Source organism: Lupinus angustifolius, chromosome LG14 (genome assembly GCF_001865875.1).
Source record: "Lupinus angustifolius cultivar Tanjil chromosome LG14, LupAngTanjil_v1.0, whole genome shotgun sequence".
Classification (NCBI taxonomy): domain Eukaryota; kingdom Viridiplantae; phylum Streptophyta; class Magnoliopsida; order Fabales; family Fabaceae; genus Lupinus; species Lupinus angustifolius.
In genome coordinates this window covers 15886718-15909488 of record NC_032022.1, presented here as the reverse complement: position 1 = coordinate 15909488, position 22771 = coordinate 15886718, and the positions used below count along the sequence as shown (strand labels likewise).

At 32.6% G+C, this 22771-nt stretch overlaps 4 protein-coding genes across 8 annotated transcripts; 3 read left to right on the top strand and 1 right to left on the bottom strand.

Annotated features, from left to right (window-relative positions):
- LOC109326581 (protein IWS1 homolog) lies at positions 581 to 18136 on the bottom strand. Of its 2 annotated transcripts, XM_019559282.1 has the most exons (4): positions 18127 to 18136; positions 2966 to 3233; positions 2374 to 2597; positions 581 to 1040 (listed from the first exon to the last, which is right to left on the bottom strand). In XM_019559282.1, the coding sequence occupies exons 2-4, from the start codon at positions 3167 to 3169 to the stop codon at positions 740 to 742; spliced, it is 729 nt and encodes a 242-aa protein (XP_019414827.1). In that variant the 5' UTR covers positions 3170 to 3233; positions 18127 to 18136; the 3' UTR covers positions 581 to 739. The 2 variants fall into 2 exon arrangements, with proteins under 2 accessions (XP_019414827.1, XP_019414828.1); XM_019559283.1 differs by lacking the exon at positions 18127 to 18136 and having other exon boundaries at positions 2374 to 2573; positions 2966 to 3241.
- LOC109326579 lies at positions 8493 to 13230 on the top strand. Of its 2 annotated transcripts, none has more exons than XM_019559280.1 (12): positions 8493 to 8834; positions 9016 to 9113; positions 9202 to 9244; positions 9492 to 9586; positions 10127 to 10304; positions 10773 to 10992; positions 11070 to 11191; positions 11300 to 11366; positions 11477 to 11564; positions 11672 to 12022; positions 12105 to 12320; positions 12619 to 13230. In XM_019559280.1, the coding sequence occupies exons 1-12, from the start codon at positions 8705 to 8707 to the stop codon at positions 13036 to 13038; spliced, it is 2028 nt and encodes a 675-aa protein (XP_019414825.1). In that variant the 5' UTR covers positions 8493 to 8704; the 3' UTR covers positions 13039 to 13230. The 2 variants fall into 2 exon arrangements, with proteins under 2 accessions (XP_019414825.1, XP_019414823.1); XM_019559278.1 differs by having other exon boundaries at positions 9202 to 9259.
- On the top strand, positions 14173 to 15967 carry LOC109326582 (WEB family protein At1g75720-like). 3 transcript variants are annotated; one of them, XM_019559286.1, is made up of 2 exons: positions 14173 to 14485; positions 15389 to 15967. In XM_019559286.1, the coding sequence occupies exons 1-2, from the start codon at positions 14339 to 14341 to the stop codon at positions 15845 to 15847; spliced, it is 606 nt and encodes a 201-aa protein (XP_019414831.1). In that variant the 5' UTR covers positions 14173 to 14338; the 3' UTR covers positions 15848 to 15967. The 3 variants fall into 3 exon arrangements, with proteins under 3 accessions (XP_019414831.1, XP_019414830.1, XP_019414829.1); XM_019559285.1 differs by having other exon boundaries at positions 15383 to 15885; XM_019559284.1 differs by having other exon boundaries at positions 15377 to 15877.
- On the top strand, positions 17301 to 21617 carry LOC109326580 (endoglucanase 2-like). Its single transcript, XM_019559281.1, has 7 exons — positions 17301 to 17384; positions 17742 to 18084; positions 18732 to 19015; positions 19384 to 19821; positions 20143 to 20290; positions 20766 to 20932; positions 21021 to 21617. The coding sequence occupies exons 2-7, from the start codon at positions 17871 to 17873 to the stop codon at positions 21351 to 21353; spliced, it is 1584 nt and encodes a 527-aa protein (XP_019414826.1). The 5' UTR covers positions 17301 to 17384; positions 17742 to 17870; the 3' UTR covers positions 21354 to 21617.

The window sequence follows — 22771 nt, the reverse complement described above, 5'->3', positions numbered from 1 at the left end:
TAAAGAAATTGAAAAGGGTTGGACATATTAAAAAACTTGATATTATATTTGTAATATACAACATTCTAAGAAATAAGAGCTGATATTTTATCTATGAAAAAGAAATTTATTATTTTGACTATCTTTAAGTGTTTTCTTTAACATAAAAAGTACTAAAAGTAATGGACACACTATTTTGGTCACTCTACTTTAAAGACATTTCTTCTGATTGGTACATGTCACAACATAGTTACATGTTTAACATATGTCCATGGTATCCTTAAAAAAAATCACTTTTCCCTCAAGAGAATTTAGTTCATGTGTTCATCCAACCAACATTTAGATTCTTAAAAACCATCAGTGTAGATAATCGATTCCTGCAATCTGGATTTCAATGTTGTGTTCTTGATTGTCCAAGGACACTTGGTTATTCAGGATTTCAAGAACACATTGTTTATTTTCTCATTATTGTTTCATTTAAGTGAAATAGAGGGCAGAAAAATAGAACCTTCTGCTTCCTTCGGAATGAAAACACACACTTAAACTACTGTGAAGGGGTTCAAAAGCTTCTAAATTCATTTTAAACATGCAAAATAGATAATACAATTAAAAAGTAAATGTCTGTAAATCATGTGCAAACACAACTTCTTTGCGGTTAAACAACATCATCACCCATCAAGTGCCTTACAAGTTTGATGTCAACAACAATAAGCAATAATAAAACAGTGCTAAAACATTATCTACGTTATTGAAATCATAACTAAGCTGCTTTTCTTCTCTTTGCTAATGGAACAAAGTCGTCATCGTCATCACCATCAGAATCGTCATTCTCAGTCTTTCGTTTCTTAGTCTGCTTCGATGTGGAGTTAGTTGTCTTCTTTTCAACAGAACGTACGACCACAGTTGAGCTTTTTTTCTTAACTGTAACAGATTTTGTGCTGCTCTTCGCAGCAGCAACAGCTTTAGCTGGAGAAGTGAGCTTCTGCTGAGGACCTTTCTTTTGCTTCTTTTGATATACTTTCATTGCCAGGTCCTTCGGAAGCAAGCCCGACTCCATCAACCTGCAGTTAAATTCAACAGTAGAGTAAACACCTTTAATTGCTTGGCATGCAGCAGTTAAACTTAAACAGCTTCTCTATTTATAGCAGTTTCTTTTAGATGATAATGTTTTGATAGCTTTTATTACTCCTCCATTGCATAAGATTAAAAAAAGGTACATTGAGAATTCTTTTAATTTTGCATCACCAGCTGCCTAGGTTACAAAAAGGAGTTTACGCTTTGCATTTGATAAGACATGCAATGTTATATAGGACTGAATGTTGTAAAAAATGAGTTCTCGGATAGTTGACCCAAAGATACCTAAAAAGGAAGTTCTCTGCCGTTTTGTATGATTGACCCAAGATACCTAAATCTATTCACTTGCAGCATGCAATTTATAACCACATACCCAGTTGAAATTTTGAAATAAAGAGGCGTGTATGTTTTTGGGATTGGAAATACATAACTTCTAAAGGCTACAGCATAAAAGAAAAAGCAGATCCTCAATTGTCATTCAGATAATTCAACATGATTAAACTGTCTTTGAGCTAGTAAATGCTCTTTTGCCCCAAGCCTCACTTATTTTGTTTTCAGGTCAAGAATCAAAGTTTGACCAATTCACTTAACCTTTGAGAAAGATGGAAGATAACTCAATCAGAATAAAGGGGAAAACACCCTACTTCTGCCTTCGGAGTGGGTTCTGGTTTGCTTAAACAGAAGACATTACTCATGGACCATGAGGTAAAAAACAGAATCCTTGTCATAAAAATAACAGTACACACAACCTCTACATTACCACACACAAATTGATATATAGGCCTGGCTTGAGGAGCTACAAAAGTTGGGAAAGTAATACTGCGCCCGACCTAATGCATACATCTTAACAAAAAGGAATCTATTCAATCAAGCGAGCTCAAGGTTCACATGAAATATAAAGATTGAAGACTTAAGAGCACTCTGTTACACATAGAAATTCCACTTCATTGGCAAAAATATAGTATATAGCATTTTAGTCTTACCGTGCATACCAGTAACCAGTGATAAATTTTATGATCTAGGAGGTAGAGAAATTGTTGTGTTCCAAATATACATTATGGCAAAAGATTTTAAAATATAAGCATGATAATTGTTCTTTCGTTAACAGTTGACTTGTCATTTATCTCTATGCTCATTCCGTAGTCAATTCTCAAAGGCAGTAACTACTATATTAATAATGTTTCACAGGATCTTATAGGAGCTAATGTTTTTATGCTCGTCTCATCTAGAGCTCCCATCATAAATTAATCATCGCAATGCTGATCTTCCTCTTCGAATAATAAGCGTGTATATGAAAAGGGAATCGATAGGAAAACTAACCAAATTTGCGACATTTCGCTAGTGGGAATTTGCTCATATAAGGTCTCGTAGAAAACCCTGAGGGGGTCTCTCTCCGCAGGTGGGTCGCGTTTCTGGCCAGGTAAATCATAAACCTTCTTTACAATCTTCTTCTTCTCTCCACCCTTTCCTTTCTTCTTTTCCTCCTCTTCCTTTATCTTCTTTTTCTCCTCTTCCTTTATCTTCTTTTTCTTCACTTCCGTCATCTACCAAAAAACCCAAACTTGATATAGGTTGGTTTATTCTCTCAAATTTCAACCAGAATCGATATCATCGAGTTTAAAATGAGAATATTTACACAATTCCACTATTCTTTTCTCTGAATCTATGTCATTAAAACTGATAAAAAATGAATTTTTAAACTACTAAACTAACTGATACAACTCACTATCAGAAAACAAAGATGAAAAAAAGTGGCGGGTTCAATTTTTTGCAGAAGTAGATAACAAATCAACCAAACTATTTTGCACACATAAAAAAAGTGTATAATAGAAAGCATTTATAAACGAAGCTGCATTATAAAAAAAAACAAAATAGAAAACACAAAAATAGGTGTAGAATAAGAGAAAGAAACCTTGGAAGCATTAGAGGAAACCCTTTTGATGATGGGCTTGTCATCATCATCATCATCGTAATCAATGTTTGTGTCTTCTTTCTTAACCTTTGAAGGTTTAACGTTGGAGCTTGTCACCCTTTCCTTTTTGGAACCAGAACTCTTGTTATTGTTATTGTTTGTGTCCAATTCTTTCTTCACCGTAACGGAATCTTCGGAAGGCATTTTCTCTTAGAATGAATGAAAGAAGGTGCAATGCAGAAAAGTGAAGTGAAGGGTAGAGTTTTTGCTCCTAACCTTTTCAACAGGAATCGATTATTTATAGCAGATATTTTGGGCCCAAAATAACCATCCTCGGTCATGGCCCACTCTACGATCCAAACTCGTGTATTAAGTGGCCAGAAACTATGACCCAAGTTAATAACTTTTGAGTTTAATGGGTATTTCTTCACATTGTACAATTTGTTTTACACTTAAAAGACACATCATTTATCATATATGTTACTTTGATGTTTTTGAGAATAAAATATGAGAAAAAATAGTACACATGACATATTTTTACTGATCGGAGGAGATAAATTTCATGATATAAAGAAATACTTTTTTCTTATATTTTATTTATGAGTTGATGACATCTTGATAATTTCGTACACTATTTTCTCATAAGTTTATGGCATTTATATTTATAAGTAAAACAAGAATAAACTTCAATTTCTATTTTTGCATTTTTTAGTCTTATGAATAATGAACTAAGGATTTAATATGTATATAGTGAAAGTGTAAGTGTTTTTACACTATCTCTTTTACTTATTAACTATTATTGTCTGACAATCAAAAGTGTGATATAAATCAATGATGGACGATATGTTGATTGAGTAAAAAAATTTACAGTATCATTAGACACATTTTAAACTGATGAACTAATCTCTTTCAAAAATATTGATATTCTTTCTAATAAGAATCACTTTCAAGAAGATGACATACTTTATGCATCTGGTCATTCTACTATCAATGATATTATTCACCTATAGTTACACACATCAATTCACATTTAATTTCAACACTTGAACAATGAACCAATGAACAATGATTATGCTACTAAACAATGCAGTGGAAGCTTTGCAAGTAAGCAATGATGCATATATTCTGCAGATTCTCCTTTAGTATCAATCCCAGCTAGCCAAGCAAAAAAGCTAAAAGAAAAACCCAAACACTGACCACAGAATTTATGCTAAAGCAAACACAAACACAAAATGACACATAAAAACATTACTCTTCTTTTCCCTTGTATTATAAATTCACAAATAACCAAACATAGCACATTAGACCCACAACAACTCTAGAACCTGAGAGAAAAAATAAAATGGTGTGGCCTTTGAAAGAGAGAAGAGGTCCTGCATGGAAACAAGGATGGACCAAAAACACTTTATCTTCAATATCTGCACCTCCTTTGCAACTTGTTGCCATAGTTAGCATTGTTATGTTTTTGTTATTAGTCCCATCTTTTATAAACTTCAAGTCAACCATGCACACAGCCACCATCAACTTTAATATCTTCCTATTGGTTTTGCCTCTTATATTGATTTTCATTGCTCACTTCATCTCAAGATATGGAGGAAACCTCGTGGTTCCGGTGCCGCGATCAATTTTTCGGCTAGCACGAGCAGGGACCGGAGGCGGAGGATCGCCTTGGGGTGTGGCAGCGTTGGTGGTGTTACTTTTGGTTTTGGCCTTGTGCCGCTCCAATTTCAGGTCTATGTGGTCGCCACTAGTTTGGAGATCCTATTAATAGCTATCATAATGTAAGTCATAACATAACATCTATCAAGCTGAAGATACTATAGAATTTTCTTTTAAGTTGAGTTTTAGAGATGAAGAAAAATTAATAAAAAATTTATAAGTTATAAAATATAAATGTGAGATAAGAACCTTTGATTTTCATTTATTTTCTTTCAAAATTCACCTTATAGAAAAAGTCTTAGGCCTATGCCATAATTAGTTTATCATCATATTACAATCTTATGTTGGATCAATGAGAGTTGGTTTGTTCTAGTATTTATTTGATATGACTGCTATCACATACTATTAGAAGATAGAATTTTATTGAATCAATGTAAAAATAAATGTAAGAAGATTATTAAATCTTTAGTTCATGAGTTTTATATATTATTATTACTTCATTAGTATTTATGTTTAATCATTATCTACTATTCACACACTATATTATATTATTTACATCACTTTCTCAATCATTTTTTCGTTTTCAATGTCCTTACTTCACAGTATTTATTTAAAATTATCATTTTAGATTACAATAATATAACATTAAGAACATATTTTAAAACTATAAGATTGCATAGGGTTAGTGGTGGACTAGGCACTACTGGGCATTCCTATCTAGTGGTGTTACACTAAGATGCAGCAATAATTCTTTTATAATCAGTGTTATGTATCATTGTTGTGTAAAAGTTAATTCAGTTCAAACATCAAAATTATATAAAGGTTTAATTCTGTTAGGTCTAATCCAAAAGACTATTAGTGATTTAGTTGGGTTTTGTTTTTAATTTTTTTCCTATTTAAGCCATAAATTTAAGAGAATGATTAAATGCATTAAGTATATATTTTAAATCACAAAATTAAAGTAATATCATAAATTATGATAACAAAGATAATTTATTCCGGGCGTTGGTTCAAGTAGTACATGCTTGATTCCCTTTAAGTAAAGTCTCGGCTTCGAGTCTTGTGGATGAAAAAATGTTTACTGGGAGAGTTAGTCCCACGCACCTATGGATGTTTTCAGCTCGAACAAGATTGCCTCCAATGTGAAGGAAACTAAAAAAATATAGAATGAAAGTCAATAAAAATGTGAGATGTGTGCTATTTTGTTTATTTTTTAAAATATTTTTATAGAAAATGATGAAACATGACACATGTTATGATTTCACTGGTAGGATGAGATAACTTATCTCTTTATACCAAGAGATACTCCATTCCCGACAAATATATATAACATATTATGAGAAGTTTTGAAGAAGAGGGAAAGTTGAAGAGATTTGGGGGTCACGCACAGAACATGAGTCTTGGCTCTATGGAGTGAGAATAATGAAAACATGATACTCATAAATATACATTTCAATTTCAATTTCAATTCAACTCTCCAACTAACTAATTCATCTTCTCAAAAGAGGCACGTGCTTCTCACGCATTACACACACACACAAAATGAAGGACAACGGAACATGAAATAAGAACAACCTTTCCATGCCACATGTTTATCTCCTATGCAATACTAAAATATAAACCATGCTTTCATCTTAATTTTAATATCCATGTAATGTAATGTATTTTATTTTCTGCATTTGTGGTTCATTTATATTACTTTAGTTTAATTAACAATCATATACTAAATTGACACGGTAAAAACAAATACAAATTTAATCCTTAATAATTTGTATTATGTATACTTTTTAAGAATGATTAAGAATGAAATACTGGAAAGAAACTAATTACCTATATGTGGTACATCATTAATTTGTATTATGTATACTTTTTATATTATCAAATATATGATCTCATCTTATAGAGTTATATATAAGAAACTAATTACATTTAGACCGTATAATTATCACTCTTAAGAAGTGTTACTTGTAATAATGGAACTCATGACTTTTTTCGTTATTATAGGGATTTAGCATTTTGTTACACGACTAGAAAAAAATAAAAAAGACCAAGGATATTTTGTGAGGATAAGTTATTGGGTAGACATCTGTTGTCCCAAGAATAATGTACTATTCTATGTGCCGCTGATTATAATTGATCAGAAAAATTATTAATTATTAAAATTTTAATTTAAATATATTTTTTCAACCAATCATAATCACTAGCACATAGAATGGTACTAATCATGGGACAACAGTACTCTCCACGTTATGTATGTGAATGTGATGTTTAGCTTTCTTCTTTTAACCCTTTATCTTATTTATTTTTTAGTTTCAATTTTGACAAAATTAATATGGTAATCTCAAAAAATATTAAACGACAATTTAATTATCAATGCTTGAGGATTTTATACCTTTTTCTTCTCTTATAATTCTTGTTCTAGAATTCAAATTTAACTATAAATACATACTCCCACTAATAATTAAATGATAAATTAATCATGTTTATGGATAATAAAAATACTCACATCTCCGAGTACTCCTTTCATATGAATAATACTTACAAATGGGTGTAGGTATGAGTACATGTAAATAGTACCCACTCATTCAATCACCATTCTTAAGCATATTTCGAATTAACATTTTTATGGTAGAATGATGAGATTAACAAACATTAGAAAGATAAAAGATTGACTTGACGTTTTATTTTGTTAGAGAACCAAATTAAAACATAAAAATAAAGTAAATAATATTTTGTTAAAAGACTAAATTCAAACTTAAAGGTAAGATAAAAATGAAGAAAATATACTAACTTAAGAGAGAGGTCATATTTCAAGAAGATATAACATTTTAATAAAATCTAATCAAGATTTAAGTTGTTCCTTTATTTACTATGTTAAGAAATCAAGAAGTTGTTTTGGTGAAAGAAAGTATGATACTAAAATATTGTTTTTCATTAAAAACAATTCTAACCTTTAGAATTAATTTTCAACCTTAAATTTTTGGTAGTACTTGCATATAATTTTTGTATTATCCATCATTTATATATTTTACTTTTATTTAATAGTCATTACAATTGACACATAAATAGTAGATTATATGCATACAATCTAAACAATCTTACATTATTCATGGATGAACTATTTTCTTATTAACTTTTTGAATATTATGTCAAATATCTTTATAAGGTAATATATGAAATTCAGAAGGGCAATGTTAATAACAGTCAATGATATTTTTCTTATTTTCTATTACAATTTGTTAAACAAATGATATCACTTTAACTAATTTAACAAATTGTTTCCAACTATACAAATAGTTTGAATAGAAAGCTCCACTAATTATACAACTATTTCATTTACAATATCTAAACTCTTCACTCTAGTGTCATAGCAACTTATTATGATTGACTGAAATTTTTTATTTAAGTTAAAATTACCAATAACAAGTGATCACATATAAAATGATACATTGTATAAAACAGAAAATGGAAAATAAGAAAATTATAATTAACAATAAATTTAAGAATAAAATAATAAATAACAATAAATTAAAGCTAGAAGTGATTAAAAATAAGAGTAGAATCCAAGCTAGAACAGTTGGAGACATTTGAGAGGGTACCTTTCTCTTTATCTTTTGGCATACCTTTATTATCTCGTGAGTATTTTCATTTACCCCTCTCTGGCTCTCTCTCTCCCTTCTATTGTGGCTAAAACCTATCTAATTTAATACTAACGTGTATTGGTTCAAGTGATATATACATATATATTTGATTTCCCTTATACAAGATTTCGTGTTCAAAAAATACTCGTTAGAAGAGTTAACTTTACATACATTTCCAGTCTGGACAGGATTGTCGGCCGTACAAGGATATCCGAAAGAAAAAACCAATCTAATATTATTTATTATATTTCCATGTTGACAGAGAACCTGATTCTCTGAAGACGAGGCAGGAGTTACTTTTCTTCCTTGCTTTTCCACCCACTCACACTTCCCACAATCTCACTTCTCATTTCTCATTTTTCATTCTTATCTCTTTTGTCTCTCTCTCTCTCTCTCTCTCTTCATTACCTTAAAATAAAAAAACTAAACAGTGAAGTCGATGATGGAGCGTGAGCCACAGACGCAGCTTTCAAATGAGAAAGAAGGAGACAAACGAAAACATAACCACACTAAACGACGACGTATCAACAAAAAACTATCTGCTTCTTCTTCCTCTTCTTCTGCTTCAGGTAAATAAATAAATAAATAAATTAAACAACAACCCATTTATATATTTATATTATAACGTTACCCATAAGTTTTTTTAGTTATTATTACGAAATATAACAATGCTTCTTCTTTGTTTTATTATTCTTTTTATTATCATTCTCTCATTATAAATATTGATTTGAGTGATAATAATAATAATAGGTTTCAAAGATAAGGAGAAATCAAAGAAGGAAAATGTGAGAAGCTTAAGCGCTGTTGCTGAAGCTTTATCAACTTTTCAAATGAGTTCTTACAATAAGGTACTACTTATATCTTCTATCTTTTATTTTAATTTCATTTCATTTACTATTTTTATGGATTTTTTATTTTTATTTTTTGATTTTGCAGCTTTCGAAGAATTGCAATGGCGTCGATCATGCTTCTGTTCCTCGTAAGATACGTTCAGGTTCGTCATTTTGAACTTTATACTAAAAAACAACGCATTTATATTTTTCTTAATTTGATTTCTGTACTTTACTTTTCTTTCTATCACGTTAATACTTTATATTACTTGCTCAAAAATAATGTTATTCAGATACTGTAGCTTTAATTTATTATCTGAGTTAAGTTTTCATAGTGGGAAGAGAAATATTGTTAATTAATTGATTTAGTGTTTGTTTTGTCTTTTGAAACTGCAGCCATGAAGAAGCGGAGTCACGAATCTACCTTAACTGATTCAGTAAAGGTGAAGGGAATAGAATCTGCTGAAAAAGATGGTATAAAGAAATCCAAAGTGAGTATTGTAACACCTCTTTACCTTTCAAAAACCTCACATTTTGCTTCTTTTGTAAGTTGGGGTCGAAACATGTCAAACTACAAGTTGTCTTAAACAGGCCGGACATATATAGTATATAAAGACTTCGACATGTTTACCAAACTAAATCTCAAGTCCGACATGTTTAAAAGTCTAACTTGTTAGTCTATTTAAAAGCCTACTATGCTATAAGACGTTTAAATAGCCAACAAACATGCCTTTGAATAGGCTAGCTATTTGCATATAACACTAACAATTAAATTATATATATTTTTTATTAAAAAAATCATATATATAATAATATTAGTTATATTAAAATAATATAATATAAATATAATTAAATAGGCTGATTTGTTAGGCTTCAGGTCTTTTAGATGACGTAAAGACTGACATATTAAGCTAACTAAGCTTTTTAAAAAGTCCGAGTTAGCTATTTATGAAAAAAGTTAGCTTGGTGGTTTCCACCCATATTTCTAAAGGCTTACCATTTCACTTTTCCTTGTAACTTTGCTTTTGTAGAAACCATGCTGGTCCACTAGTCAAGCTGTTTGTGGGGCCATCACAAAAGATGAACAAGAGGTTGCTGAGACTCTCTTCTCCTTGGCTGGAATGTTCCCTCACAATGCCTCCGATGCTAGTAAGACTGAACTCGAGTGCCAATCTTTACCAGAGGAGAGTGCTAATGCTTCTTTTGAAGGTTATTCTCACCCTTATCTATGTTATGCAATAGGATTTGTTATCCCATAGTGTGTCATAACCTGTCATGAATTTTATAAAAAAAACACCATGTTCCATTGTTAATTATGGAATATTTAAGTGTGTTTGAAAAACCCTTTTTTTGAATTAACTTGATTTTGGTGAAATTGAGTTTGAAGTGAATTGAGTTATGTAATTATGTTTGGATTTCATCCACCTAAAAGCAAAAAGATGCTTCTATTGTAACCACGTTTCAACCCAGGCCACATTCGAAAAATAAAGTAAACTTGTTTCCGAACATGTTTAAAAATCACAACTATGTTTCAAGGCTTGAAAATGTGGTTTGGGTGCTGCTAAGTGAAATGTACTAAATCAATTAGAATCTATGGCACAAGGTTGTGATACACTAGTCATACCTATTAATTTTTGTATTCTAATCATCTTTTTTCTTTTGTCTTGTATTATACAGGAGCTACTCAAGATGCATGTCCTTGTCCTGAAAGGTCACCTGAAGGAGCTGCTAAAATCACGTCTTTAAATGAAACAGTTGGTCAACAACAGAATGATTTTTCTGAGAGTGCAAAGCTCTTGATGGCATCTCATAGCACTGATAAAAAAAAGGCTACATCTGTGCTTGTTAATAGCAGCAAAGTTGCGTTGCATGACTCTGAATTGTATCTGGCGATGGGGTGGGTAGTTTTTCAGTTGCATTGTACAATCTCTTTTCTTTTCATGTCTATTTACATGTTTTGTCATCACACTGCAGATTAAATGTGCCCAGACAAGCACTGAATTCACAGATTGGGAAGCAACCAGATATGGAATTGGAGACGGTTGGCATTGATAGTAAGCCAGAACAACATGTGATCAAGGACCAAAAAGAGAATGGTATGGTTCAGATGGAATATAATTGAAGTGTTTTTTCTTCTCTTGCTGACTAGAATAATATGTTTCATTGGTTAGCTGATACCTATATATCTTTGGTTGTTTTATCAGAAGGTCCAGCATTGTGGCCAGGCTTGTCTTCAAGGGCATCTTCTGGGACTAATGCTCCTTATTTACGGTAAGTGTCTTACGTTCCAATTCATTTTGACCTTTGTTAGGAAGCTTATCTTTTCCACACCCCTCCCCCGTCATATGCTTTCTCAAAGTTGATGTATTTTTTCCCCCAAGGTCCTCTGCTGCCAAAGCTCCAGATTGGCTGAATGCTGCTATTTGTGCCTCCAAACAGGATGTGATGGAAAGTCCTTCCAGTGGAACTGTAAGGAATCACAATATAATAATTACTGCTGCTTTACATGATTCGGCTCTTTCGTCTTAATTGATGCACTCCACTCAAACACCTATTGGTTGTTTCTAATAACGCAGATTCCCGAAGTTGTTACTCATACAAAGTCATGGAAGAGTTGTGCAGCTCATGTTCACATAAGTCATCTTATTCAGAGTTTGGAAGTGTCAAAAGGACAGGTTAAAAACGAAGCCAATGTTTATAAACTTCATCAAACGAGAGTACAGCAAGGTTCAAAATGTGGAGATCTTAAGGAAGTAGACAACTTAAATGGGATGAGAAATGGAACTACTTCTGCAGCTGGAACAGTTCACTCTTCTACTATGAGGAGTTCCAATGAAGCTAAGAACAGTACTCTTCAGAAGCAGTGCTATTATAATGACATATCTCAGGCTCCTCCAACACCTAGGGTGTATGGTCCTCACAATGAAGTAAGCTTATGTATACTTTTTGGTAATGATATCCCCTTGCCCCACTATTCCCGTGGCCTTGATGATTATCCGTTTTCTGCAGAGTTTCAACTTCTTGTCCTTGTCTTCTGGAGCAAATGGTTTAAAGGTCAACGACAATTTTAATAAAGGTGGAAGTAGGTTGGAACCGTTGTCAAAGTATCAAGTGCCTAATTTTCAGACACTGCAACAGCAGCATGGGCTCATGCCAATGCCTAGGCCTCAAAGTCAATATGCTTCCACTTCTTACCATGATGAGCATCCCTTTGCAGGACCTCAGGTTTTACATTTTCTTCCTTATTAGACTCATTACTATTACTAGACTCCTATTATTAAATCAGATATTGATGCACTATAATATAGGGTCAACTTAATAAAGAGGTTAGAGTGATTACATTATTCAACCTAAGATAAATGACATGAGCAAGTAAGAGTGCATACACCATTGATTAATTTAATTGTATTGTGATCTCAACCCACTTTAACTAATCGATGGAGGATTTACTCTTTACTTCAATCTCACGTTAGATAATTTTTCTAGTATTAAGTATTGTTCTTAACGTTTTAATTGACTGCAGGTGCGGTTGCAGCAACCACATTACTATGGTAGTAGCCCATTAAGTGGAACTCATTATAGTTCAACAATCTCAAATAAACAACACCAAAGCTTTTGGACGGTGCAACCAGCAACTCCTCAAGGCAGGTCTGCCGATTTTCAGCTACGCGACTCCCAGTATCATAATTGGCAAAGTGGATGGCATGGCTCTTCTGCATTGAGTTCACGTGCCCAAGTCATTGTTCCTCATTCCCCTGAAGCACTAGGATCTAAGATCACTTCAATCTCTGAGCAACAGCTCTTTGCCTTAGCTTCATCATTGCCTCCATCCAGGACAACTGGGCTAAACATTCATCTTCCTTCTGTATGTGAAGAAAGTAGAGGCAGGTTCCATAGTAGCGGTACCCCATCGCTGCAATTGCTATGCGATGAGCGTATCTGAAATCGAACGTGGCGGTCGTTTTCTACATGGAAGATATTTCATTGTTTTATTTCTAATTGCCCTTAAAAAGTGGCACAAAACTGATGTAAAGTAAGTGTAAAAACCATGAAGAGGAATTAAAGAAAAAATTGAAAAGACAGGTTACTAAAGAAACTTAGCTTAATATACAACACAATTGCATTACATTGATTATTAGAAGTGCCCCATCATATCATCAGAATATCCAAACCGCTATAAATTACATATATAGCAATTGTCTTAACTCATAGACATCAAAATTTAGCAGAAAAATCTAGTAACATGGGACAATAAAAACATTTTGTTGGAAATTAAGTTTTATATTGTCTATTTCATTGCCTCGAGAATGATTTAAATACTTGTTGGATTATTTATTTCATTGCCAATTGGTTTTGGCCAGCCATTAGGTGATTGGTTAATCAATCAATTTGTCAATTTTCATACAAAAAGGATCATACCAAATAGTATAGCTCATTAACAAACATGATATATTAATTGAAATCATTAACAAACATGATATACACATATATAGGGTAGGAGCATGTTAATTTTGAAAATAGCAAAGCCACTCTGATTTGCAGGAACTTGTGAGTTACAATTTCAGAACTAGTAGTTAACAAGAGGGGCAAAGCTGAACTTAAAGGTTCCGAACTGTATAAAAATATTGGGGACATATAAAACTATACATGATAATTGCAGTATCTCTTTAGCTTATATCTGCACTTATTCTCTTATGGAATTAATCACGCAAGGTATCAATCCAATAGAGTTTATAGTAGTAAAATTTTCTTGTAGAACAGTGTATTTTTTTAAAAATAAAATGTAGTCCGTATTTTAATATGGTCCATGACAATTTAATTCATTTTAGTTTAAGTTCTGATAAATTTCTTTTAACACCCAACTTATTAAAATTGATTGATTTTAGTTTTTGTGAATTAATGCTATTGTACACATGTCTATTTACGAGTTATGTCTGGGAGGAAAAAGAATGACAATGAGCGACTTCAGAGTCATATTACAAATATATTTCATGACTTTGAAGTATTTTTTCCCATTTATTATCTTCTAAAATCCAACTCGTAAACGGATTCATAGCTCCAACAAAAAAAACCCCAAGAGAATCCATCCACCCTGAAGTGGAGGCCAAGAAAAGAAGCTTCCACTAATAACATGATACATACACTCAATCCTAGTAATTAACTAACTCCTACTTCTCACCAACCAATCTCATTGTTGTTTCTAACTCATCACCAATTTCTGTAAGAGTGAAAGGAACACAAACATGAATAAGGAAGAGAATGTGATAATGTTGAGAAAAGCAGAGATAGACACAAGGGCACCTTTCAGGTCAGTCAAAGAGGCTGTCTCATTGTTTGGTGACAAAGTTCTAGCTGGAGAGCTCTATGCAAATGCCAACAAGCTCAAACAGGTAAATTCTATATAACATCACTTAATATTCATCATTTTCAAACCATTTATACATTGGTTACTTCATTTTTATAAGCCTTAAATTTTATGCACCAATAACATTTTTTATTTATGTCTATTCTTTCCTTAATCCACATACAAATTATCCTACATATTTAAAGTTCACACATGTCAGTATGTAACATATTATATATAACTTAAACATTTTTTGTTTGCAAATCCTATATAGGTGGTTTTATAGTTTTATTTATCTTAACCTTTGTTCCTAGAATTCCACGAACAAAAGGAACTCATGATATTGTTCTCCAAAGAATCAAAGTTCATCCATCAACAAAATGCTCCAATTTTATGCTTGCTTGCAACATGGTGCAAACTGGGGTTATATCTGCTATGATATCCCATAAATTGTGTCATTGCATATGTTGGTCAGAAAAATAATTAATTACTAATTTTTTAACTTCAAAATATTTTTTCAACTAATTGTAGACTTATGGTACATACAGTATCACAATTTATAGGAGGAGATGTTGTCCAGTGCAAACTGTATAGTTGTCCTTTGCTTTGTTATCTTGTCAAAGAATAAATTTAGGGAAAAAATAAAATTAAATATTCATTCTCTATCTCCATCTCTAATTTAAGATAATGATTTACTGTTTCAAATTGTGTCACAAACCATGTCTCAGATCAATAAAAGTATGTCTTTTAATTAAAAAAGTGACAAATATTTGTAATTTTTTCTTGTTTTTACATGAATATCATTGATGCAGGATATATTTTATACTAAGTTATAATTAATAATTTATAACTCTATGTAATGTGTGTATATACAGAGAGATAAATTTGTTTGGTTAATTGCTTGTTTATGTATATATACATATATATATATATATAGATGCAGATGCAGAGTGGTGATGTTGCAGCAGAACTAGAGGAGACACGAGAAAACCTGCAGAGGGCAAAGGAAGAAAGCATGTTAATGGCGCATTGCATGTCTTCTCTACAGGAAGAGCTTCAACGTACAAAAGAAGAACTCCAACAACTGAAACAAAGGGAAACAATTAATCATCATCATCATCATCATTCAGTGGAATCAGAGATTGAAGATGTTAAATTTGTTGAGAACTTAACCACATTTGAAAGCAAAAGTTGCAGATTCAATGATGAAGAATTTCATAAGAAAAGGTATGTCACATTCGCTAATCAGCCATCAATGTCTCATGTTATGATACCACCACATCATGCACTAGGGTTTGAAAAATTGGAAAGACACGCTTCTCTTAGGAACAAGAATAAGAAGAAATCGTTCATTCCTCTTATTGGAAGCATTTTCTCTAGGAAAAAGGGAAGCCATCAAGTTCCATGAGATGAACTACTGTAATGTTTCGGGTTCAAGATCTTCTATACAACTATTTCTCGATCTCTATATCAAGTAAATAAAATTATACCAATAAATATTTTTATTATTAACAAAAAAACAATAACTGTTATTAGTTGACACCCATAATATTATTGATTTGGTATAAAGAGATAGAGAAATAATAGTATAGAGTATATTCACTTTATATAGTACATTATCAAAAAAATAATTATCTACTACATTTTGTTGAATAGTTTCCTTTTCTTTTTCAATTTCAACAAACATATTTTCATGAACTCTGTACTAGACAATGGCATGTTGAATGCAAGTATGTTAAATTAAGTTTGAGGAATCAATATCAAGCATGTTAAATTAATAGATCCATTATGTAATAATGGAAGAAAGATTTGTTCTTTCATATCCCCTTCAATACCAATCAATATAACATGTCAATTGCTAGCAAATCTTTTATCCTACTACTTTGTACTACTTCATATGTCAAGATGTATAATTGGTTAGAAATATATTTAATAATTATAATTTAAATTTAAATAATTTTTTCAACTAATCAAAATTAGTAATACATTGACTGACACCAAGAACGAGACGATAAATGTGTTTCTAATAAAAGTGATAGAGTGTAAGAAGAAAGGTCGTTTTCCCTCAATCCCTCTCTTCAGTTGACTTTGACGAAGTCTACGGTACAAATAAATAACAAGTTCAGTCAAATAAGTGATATTTTTATTAATAAAAGAAATATGAGGTCATTTTTTCCAAATTAAAAATGTGGAGGTCTTATAAAGTATGTAGCATCATGAACGACGTGATGGAACTTCAACACTAAACAATGGCGGTTCTAGATGATAATGACTAATAAGTAATAACGTGTGGTTGAAATCAAGGACCAGATCTATTTCATATCTGAGATGTTTGGCAGCTGAATAGCAAAGTAGAAAATGTTGGTGTGTGTGGCATGAAAGCACATATCTTGTCCTATAGCTTTAAGTCATTCCATCCGAAGTAAATGTGATGGAGCAGAAAAATATTTAATAATAATGACTCCAATTTAAATAATTTTTCAATAGATCTGAATTGATAATATATAGAATAATACAAAAAGTGAGATATCAGAAGTGATCCCACATGACATAGGTTTGAAATATAATTGACCAGAAAAATATTTAACAATTTTTTCAACCAATCAAAATTGATAATATACGGAATGGTACAAAAAGTGAGACCCACTGGGAATTTATATCTGGGTAGAACTCATAAATTTGCCATACAAACAAAATATAGCATTTCATTTTTAAAACTATATAACTTTTCATATTTTAGTAATGATTTTCTCATTTTCAACATTTTCTAAAATATCTGTCTATATAGGTGACTCAACAATTATTTAATCATTAAACTCAATTGAATAACAATTATTCAATCATTAAACTGAATTATTCAATGATGGTGGTGGTGTACGACGTTGTGGTAGAGATGGAGGTTCTAAAGCTTTGGCTATGGAGGTAGTGTTGAAAGGTTGAAGAAGGTGACACTGTTTCACTTTATTTACTTCAAATTAAAAATAATCATAGCAATTTAATAAGAACAAAAGAAACAATATTTACATATAAAAATGCGATTCAATTTGTTAATATTAATTTTAGGTTTATGTGATGCATTTAATAGGTCAACTAAAAATGAGAAGAAAATTTAATTGATGATATGAATCCTTGTATAATCAAAAGGCTAAAAACAACATCAATGTTAGGAATGAGAATGTTTAATTAATGGTGAAGTGAAATTCAATGGTTTACGGTTAAATAAGTTGAAGGGTTCAAATTCATTCAAATAATAACAAGCCTACCATTTTCATTCATATTTGACTCCATTGTTTGACATTTAGACCCTCATATACCCACCGACCAAACGTTTTCTTCTAGAACTTCATCAGGGGTACCCTTGTCATTAAATGTGTTGAATTCTTCAGACTTTTTGTGTTTCATTGAAGCACATTTTGTTGAAGAATATAACAATGGGAGAAAAATCGAGGTCTAGAGGAAGATGCTGCTGTTGGTTTATTGTGATTGTGATTGTGGCTGTTGCGGTCGTTGCTATTGTTTATACCGTTAAGAAGAAGATTGGTCATTCAAATAATCCTGATCCGGTTCCTGGTCCACCGGGCGCTGTTGAACAAAAATATTCCTCTGCTCTCAAAATTTCATTGCAATTCTTTGACATTCAGAAATGTATGAATGTTTTATTTTCATGTGTTTCAATCTATTTCTTACTTGTGAAGTTCTGCCTTTTTTATTTTTGTGCATTCGTAGAATCAAGATCAATGTATTAGGAAAGAAGTTGGTTATATCACACGATGTAGAAAATATGGTAGAATTTTGTGTTTTTGGCAGTTTTTCAATATATCGATAAGAAGGGCAATTCAGATGGAGACTAGATTATTTTAATTTGTTGTTATGTTGCGTCTATCACAATTGCAGAAAATTGCTGGAAAATGCTGGCGGCCACAACATTGCTTTAGAAACTCAAATATCGCAGCAGTAATTATGGTTTCGAGCTGCAATTTAAAACCGTGGTGTCATTTGGTCAATGTAGCATACTCTGCCTATAGGAAAAGGCTTGGTTGTTGTTAGAATCAAATTCTACTTGTTGGGTTTATTGGCATTGATAACTAAATCTGCAAGAGATATAGATGGCATATTGCTGTTGGAGAATCTTGTTATTTATCACTTATCATCTTCTGCTTCCAATAAATGTTTGATATATGATATGCTAATGCATATATGCTAGATATGGATAGATCTTTTAGGCTCTTAGTTTCTGTTATCACTAATTCTCGATTTGTTGATTTGGTTGACAATCATATTTCTTCATGCAGCTGGAAAACTAGTCAACAATAAAATACCTTGGAGAGGGGATTCGGCTCTTAAGGATGGAAGCCAAGCAAATTTGGATCTATCAAAAGGACTGTATGATGCTGGGGATAACATGAAGTTTGGCTTTCCCATGGCTTTTACTGCCACCGTTTTATCATGGGCCATTCTCGAATATGGAGATCAAATGGATCATGTTGGCCAGCTGGAACCGGCGCAAGTTTCGCTCAAATGGATTACTGATTTTCTCATCAATGCTCACCCTTCTGAGAATACTCTTTATATTCAGGTTACTGAACTTTACAGCTGCAGTTGGATGCCAGTTTTGATATGCAAGTTTGCTAGTGGTGCATGCATAACTTTATTATACTTTCTCTTTTTACAGCGTCCATGATTCTTGCAATGTTTGCTATGGTTAAATTGCAGCTTTTAATTTTGATCCGTAAAAAGTGTGATCTAGTTCCAGGCAGTCTACTTGTTTGTGATTTTCTCTAGACTTTACTTTTTATTTTTTTAAATTGCCGTCCATCTTTTTCTTTTCAGACCTTGCTGTATGTGTATGGTGACTTAATGTCTTTGTCTTTTTGGTCTTTTCAACAACCAATTTTTCGGTAAACTTTTTCTAACCCGTTACATTTTTTGAAACCATTGGACCAGGTGGGTGATCCTGTTGCAGATCACGACTGTTGGCAAAAACCTGAAGTCATGACAGAGAAGCGGCCACTTATACAGGTGAACACATCTTGTTCTGGATCAGACGTTGCTGCTGAAACTGCAGCAGCCATGGCCTCAGCATCGTTGGTCTTTAAAAAGTCTGATTCTACATATTCAAGCACTCTCCTCAAGCATGCAAAACAGTTGTTTACTTTTGCTGACAAGAATGAAGGATCTTATAGTGAGAATATACCTGAAATTGCTACATATTACAACTCAACCGGATACGGCGATGAGCTTTTATGGGCAGCTAGCTGGCTCTATCATGCTACAGGTGATGATTCATACCTTGATTATGTGACTGGTCAAAATGGAGAAGATTATGCTAATTGGGATAGTCCAACCTGGTTCAGTTGGGACAACAAGCTTGCTGGAACTCAGGTATGTTTATCTTATTAAGAATTGCTCAATCTTTATTCTAGTTTCTAATTTGTAATTTTCAACACCTGAAGACGTATGTTATAAATGTTGCTGTAGAAAATGCAGTTTTAGAATTTGATTGCAAGTTGCAACCTACATATTGCTTAGAGAAGTCAAAAGGACCTATTTGCTTAAATTTCTATCTTTTGAACCGATTTGAGCTAAATCAAGAGTCTTGTGATTTCCACTTATTTGGCATGATGTATCTAATAATATCTATATTCCAAAGCTGACTTTGTTTTCATACATATTTTCTTCAATGAATCTGCTTTCTTGGTGCAGGTTTTGTTATCCAGATTAATTTTCTTTAAGGAAAAGGACATTTCGAATGCATATAGCTCTGGTCTCCAAAAATACAGAAAAACAGCTGAAGCTGTAATGTGTTCCCTTCTTCCAGATTCTCCAACAGCTACAAAAGACAGAACAGATGGTAATGTTCACCTTGGATGCTATATGACTAGACACTTTCCTATTTTATTATTTTTCTTTTATCCTCGCCACATTCCATTTTCACATATTAAGTAAATAAAGTTGTTAAAAGCTTAAAATTTGCAGTATGTTATTTCGAGGATGGCTTCTGCTTGTTTCTCAGGCTGGTCACAGTCTCATGCACAAGTCTCTTCTCGGACAAATGTATACAATCTTACCATATGATTAGAACCTATTATGGTTACAAGAGAGAGAGCAACGTTACCATTGCACCAAGGCTGAACTTCTAGGAAACTTTTCTCATTTCTAGTTAGCGAAATTGGTTAATAGGTAGAGATCAAATTATTGACATGTCGACTAATTCTTATTGCCTGTTGATTATCAACGGTCCGGGATAAACACATTCTTTAAAATGTAATTTGTTGTTTTAGTTGTAGAATTGTACTAATTAGTTTCTAAAATTTTCTTTAATGCAGGTGGTCTTATATGGGTCGCTGAATGGAACTCTTTGCAGCATCCTGTTGCTTCTGCATTTTTGGCTGTTATATATAGTGACTATATGCTTACAACACAGACTCCAAATCTGGATTGCAGTTCATTTTCCTTTACACCATCGGATCTTCGAGACTTCGCCAAATCTCAGGTATGCATAATGCATCAACTATTATTTGCTCAGATTATCATCATGGAGTGATCCATGCCCATATTAAAAACATATGTGACCCTTCCAGGCTGATTATGTATTGGGCAAGAATCCTATGGAAATGAGTTTTCTTGTGGGATATGGAGACAAATTCCCAGAATTTGTGCATCATAGGGGAGCTTCAATTCCTAAAGATTCAAAAAGTGGGTGCAAAGAGGGTTTCAAGTGGCTTGACTCAACTGATCCTAATCCTAATGTAGCAACTGGAGCACTTGTTGGTGGACCCTTCTTAAATGAGACTTTCATTGATGCAAGGAACAACTCCATGCAAACAGAACCAACCACATATAACAGTGCAATCATAGTTGGCCTCTTATCAAGTTTAGTCACCACTTCTTCTGCTGTTCAATCATTTACCTAAGCTGTTGCTTCTTCCTTTCAATCCTCATTTCCTCCTATGATAAGGCTTTGTGCCTTATGTAGATTTTTATTAATTTCCTTATCATGACAAATGAAGTGTCAAGAACATGGAACATGACATTTGTAATTGATACATGCTTGATTGTGTGGGTAAAATTTTCAGCAACTTGTGCCAAATGCTTGAAAAAGAAAAACAAAACCATCCAACACAATGTACATTTTCCTTTGGTGTTGTGAAATAATGAGAAGGTATATATTAACAAAACGAAGGACCACTTTTATTTAAGGCTGTCAAGTAGTTTTCTCAGAAGTGTATTTTATTGCTTCTAATCCTTATTTCCTCTCCAAAATCCAACTCGAAAACTAACCCTTACGTATTCGTGAATATTTATACACATTTGATGAGTGAGATCCAGTTTTATATGTTTGCCTCCCTTGGCACATATCAGACATTAACAACCCAATCTCGCACTAGTAAATCACATAATATTATCCACCACACACGACAAATCATACCTATGAACTTGAATTCTGTCATTAATAATATAATCTGCCACTAAACAGTCACACTATAGAATAATATTTCTATAACCCATATTCAAAGCTATCTTTCAACATATGATCCCTTTCTATCCTAGTTGTATTTTTTCCTCCACATGCATCCCCGCACTGAAGACAATCATCTACACGTATGTGAGGCTAACTCTCCTGGTGGGTATTTTTTCCATACACAAGACTCGAACCCGAGATCTTGCTTAATTAAGGGGAATCAAACATGTACCACTTGAACCAATACCCGTTGGTATCCTAGTTGTATTTGATTCAATATTAAATACTATTGTCTAGCTTTTATTAGATAGCCTAGATAATATATTAGGGGGGGCCTCATCTCAGAAATATATATTAGGGGGGCCATTATTAGAATTTAGCTTCATCATAATCAGAGTTTGTTCAACTGTTTTTTCTCCAAGTATAAGCAAAAAAAAAGTACACAGAAGAAGTTCCAACCTCTCTAGTTTGTTTCCATCTCTATGAATTTGTGAAAAGTATAACTGTAGCTTTGAATGATGTTTGGTTAATTCGGGAATAGTGGTTGGTGCTGATGAGATACAATTGCATTGTCCCTTCAGCTTTTGAGTACAAAAGTAACATGGATACATGTGCTCAACAGACATAGGTTGCTGCATTTCATTTCATTTTCTACCTCTTTAACTCTAACACATGGTTAATTTGCATGCAAACTAGTACATTGTGACTTGTGAGTAGTTAAAAAGTAAGAAACTGATGCTTAATTAAACGATGAAGCTTTAATTTCATACATAATGGACTAGTATTTTATGTTCGACTCTAGTCTTCTCGTAAACTTAAGTCATAACAATCGGCGCGAGATCATTATAAGTTGAGCTAGCGCTACCCAAA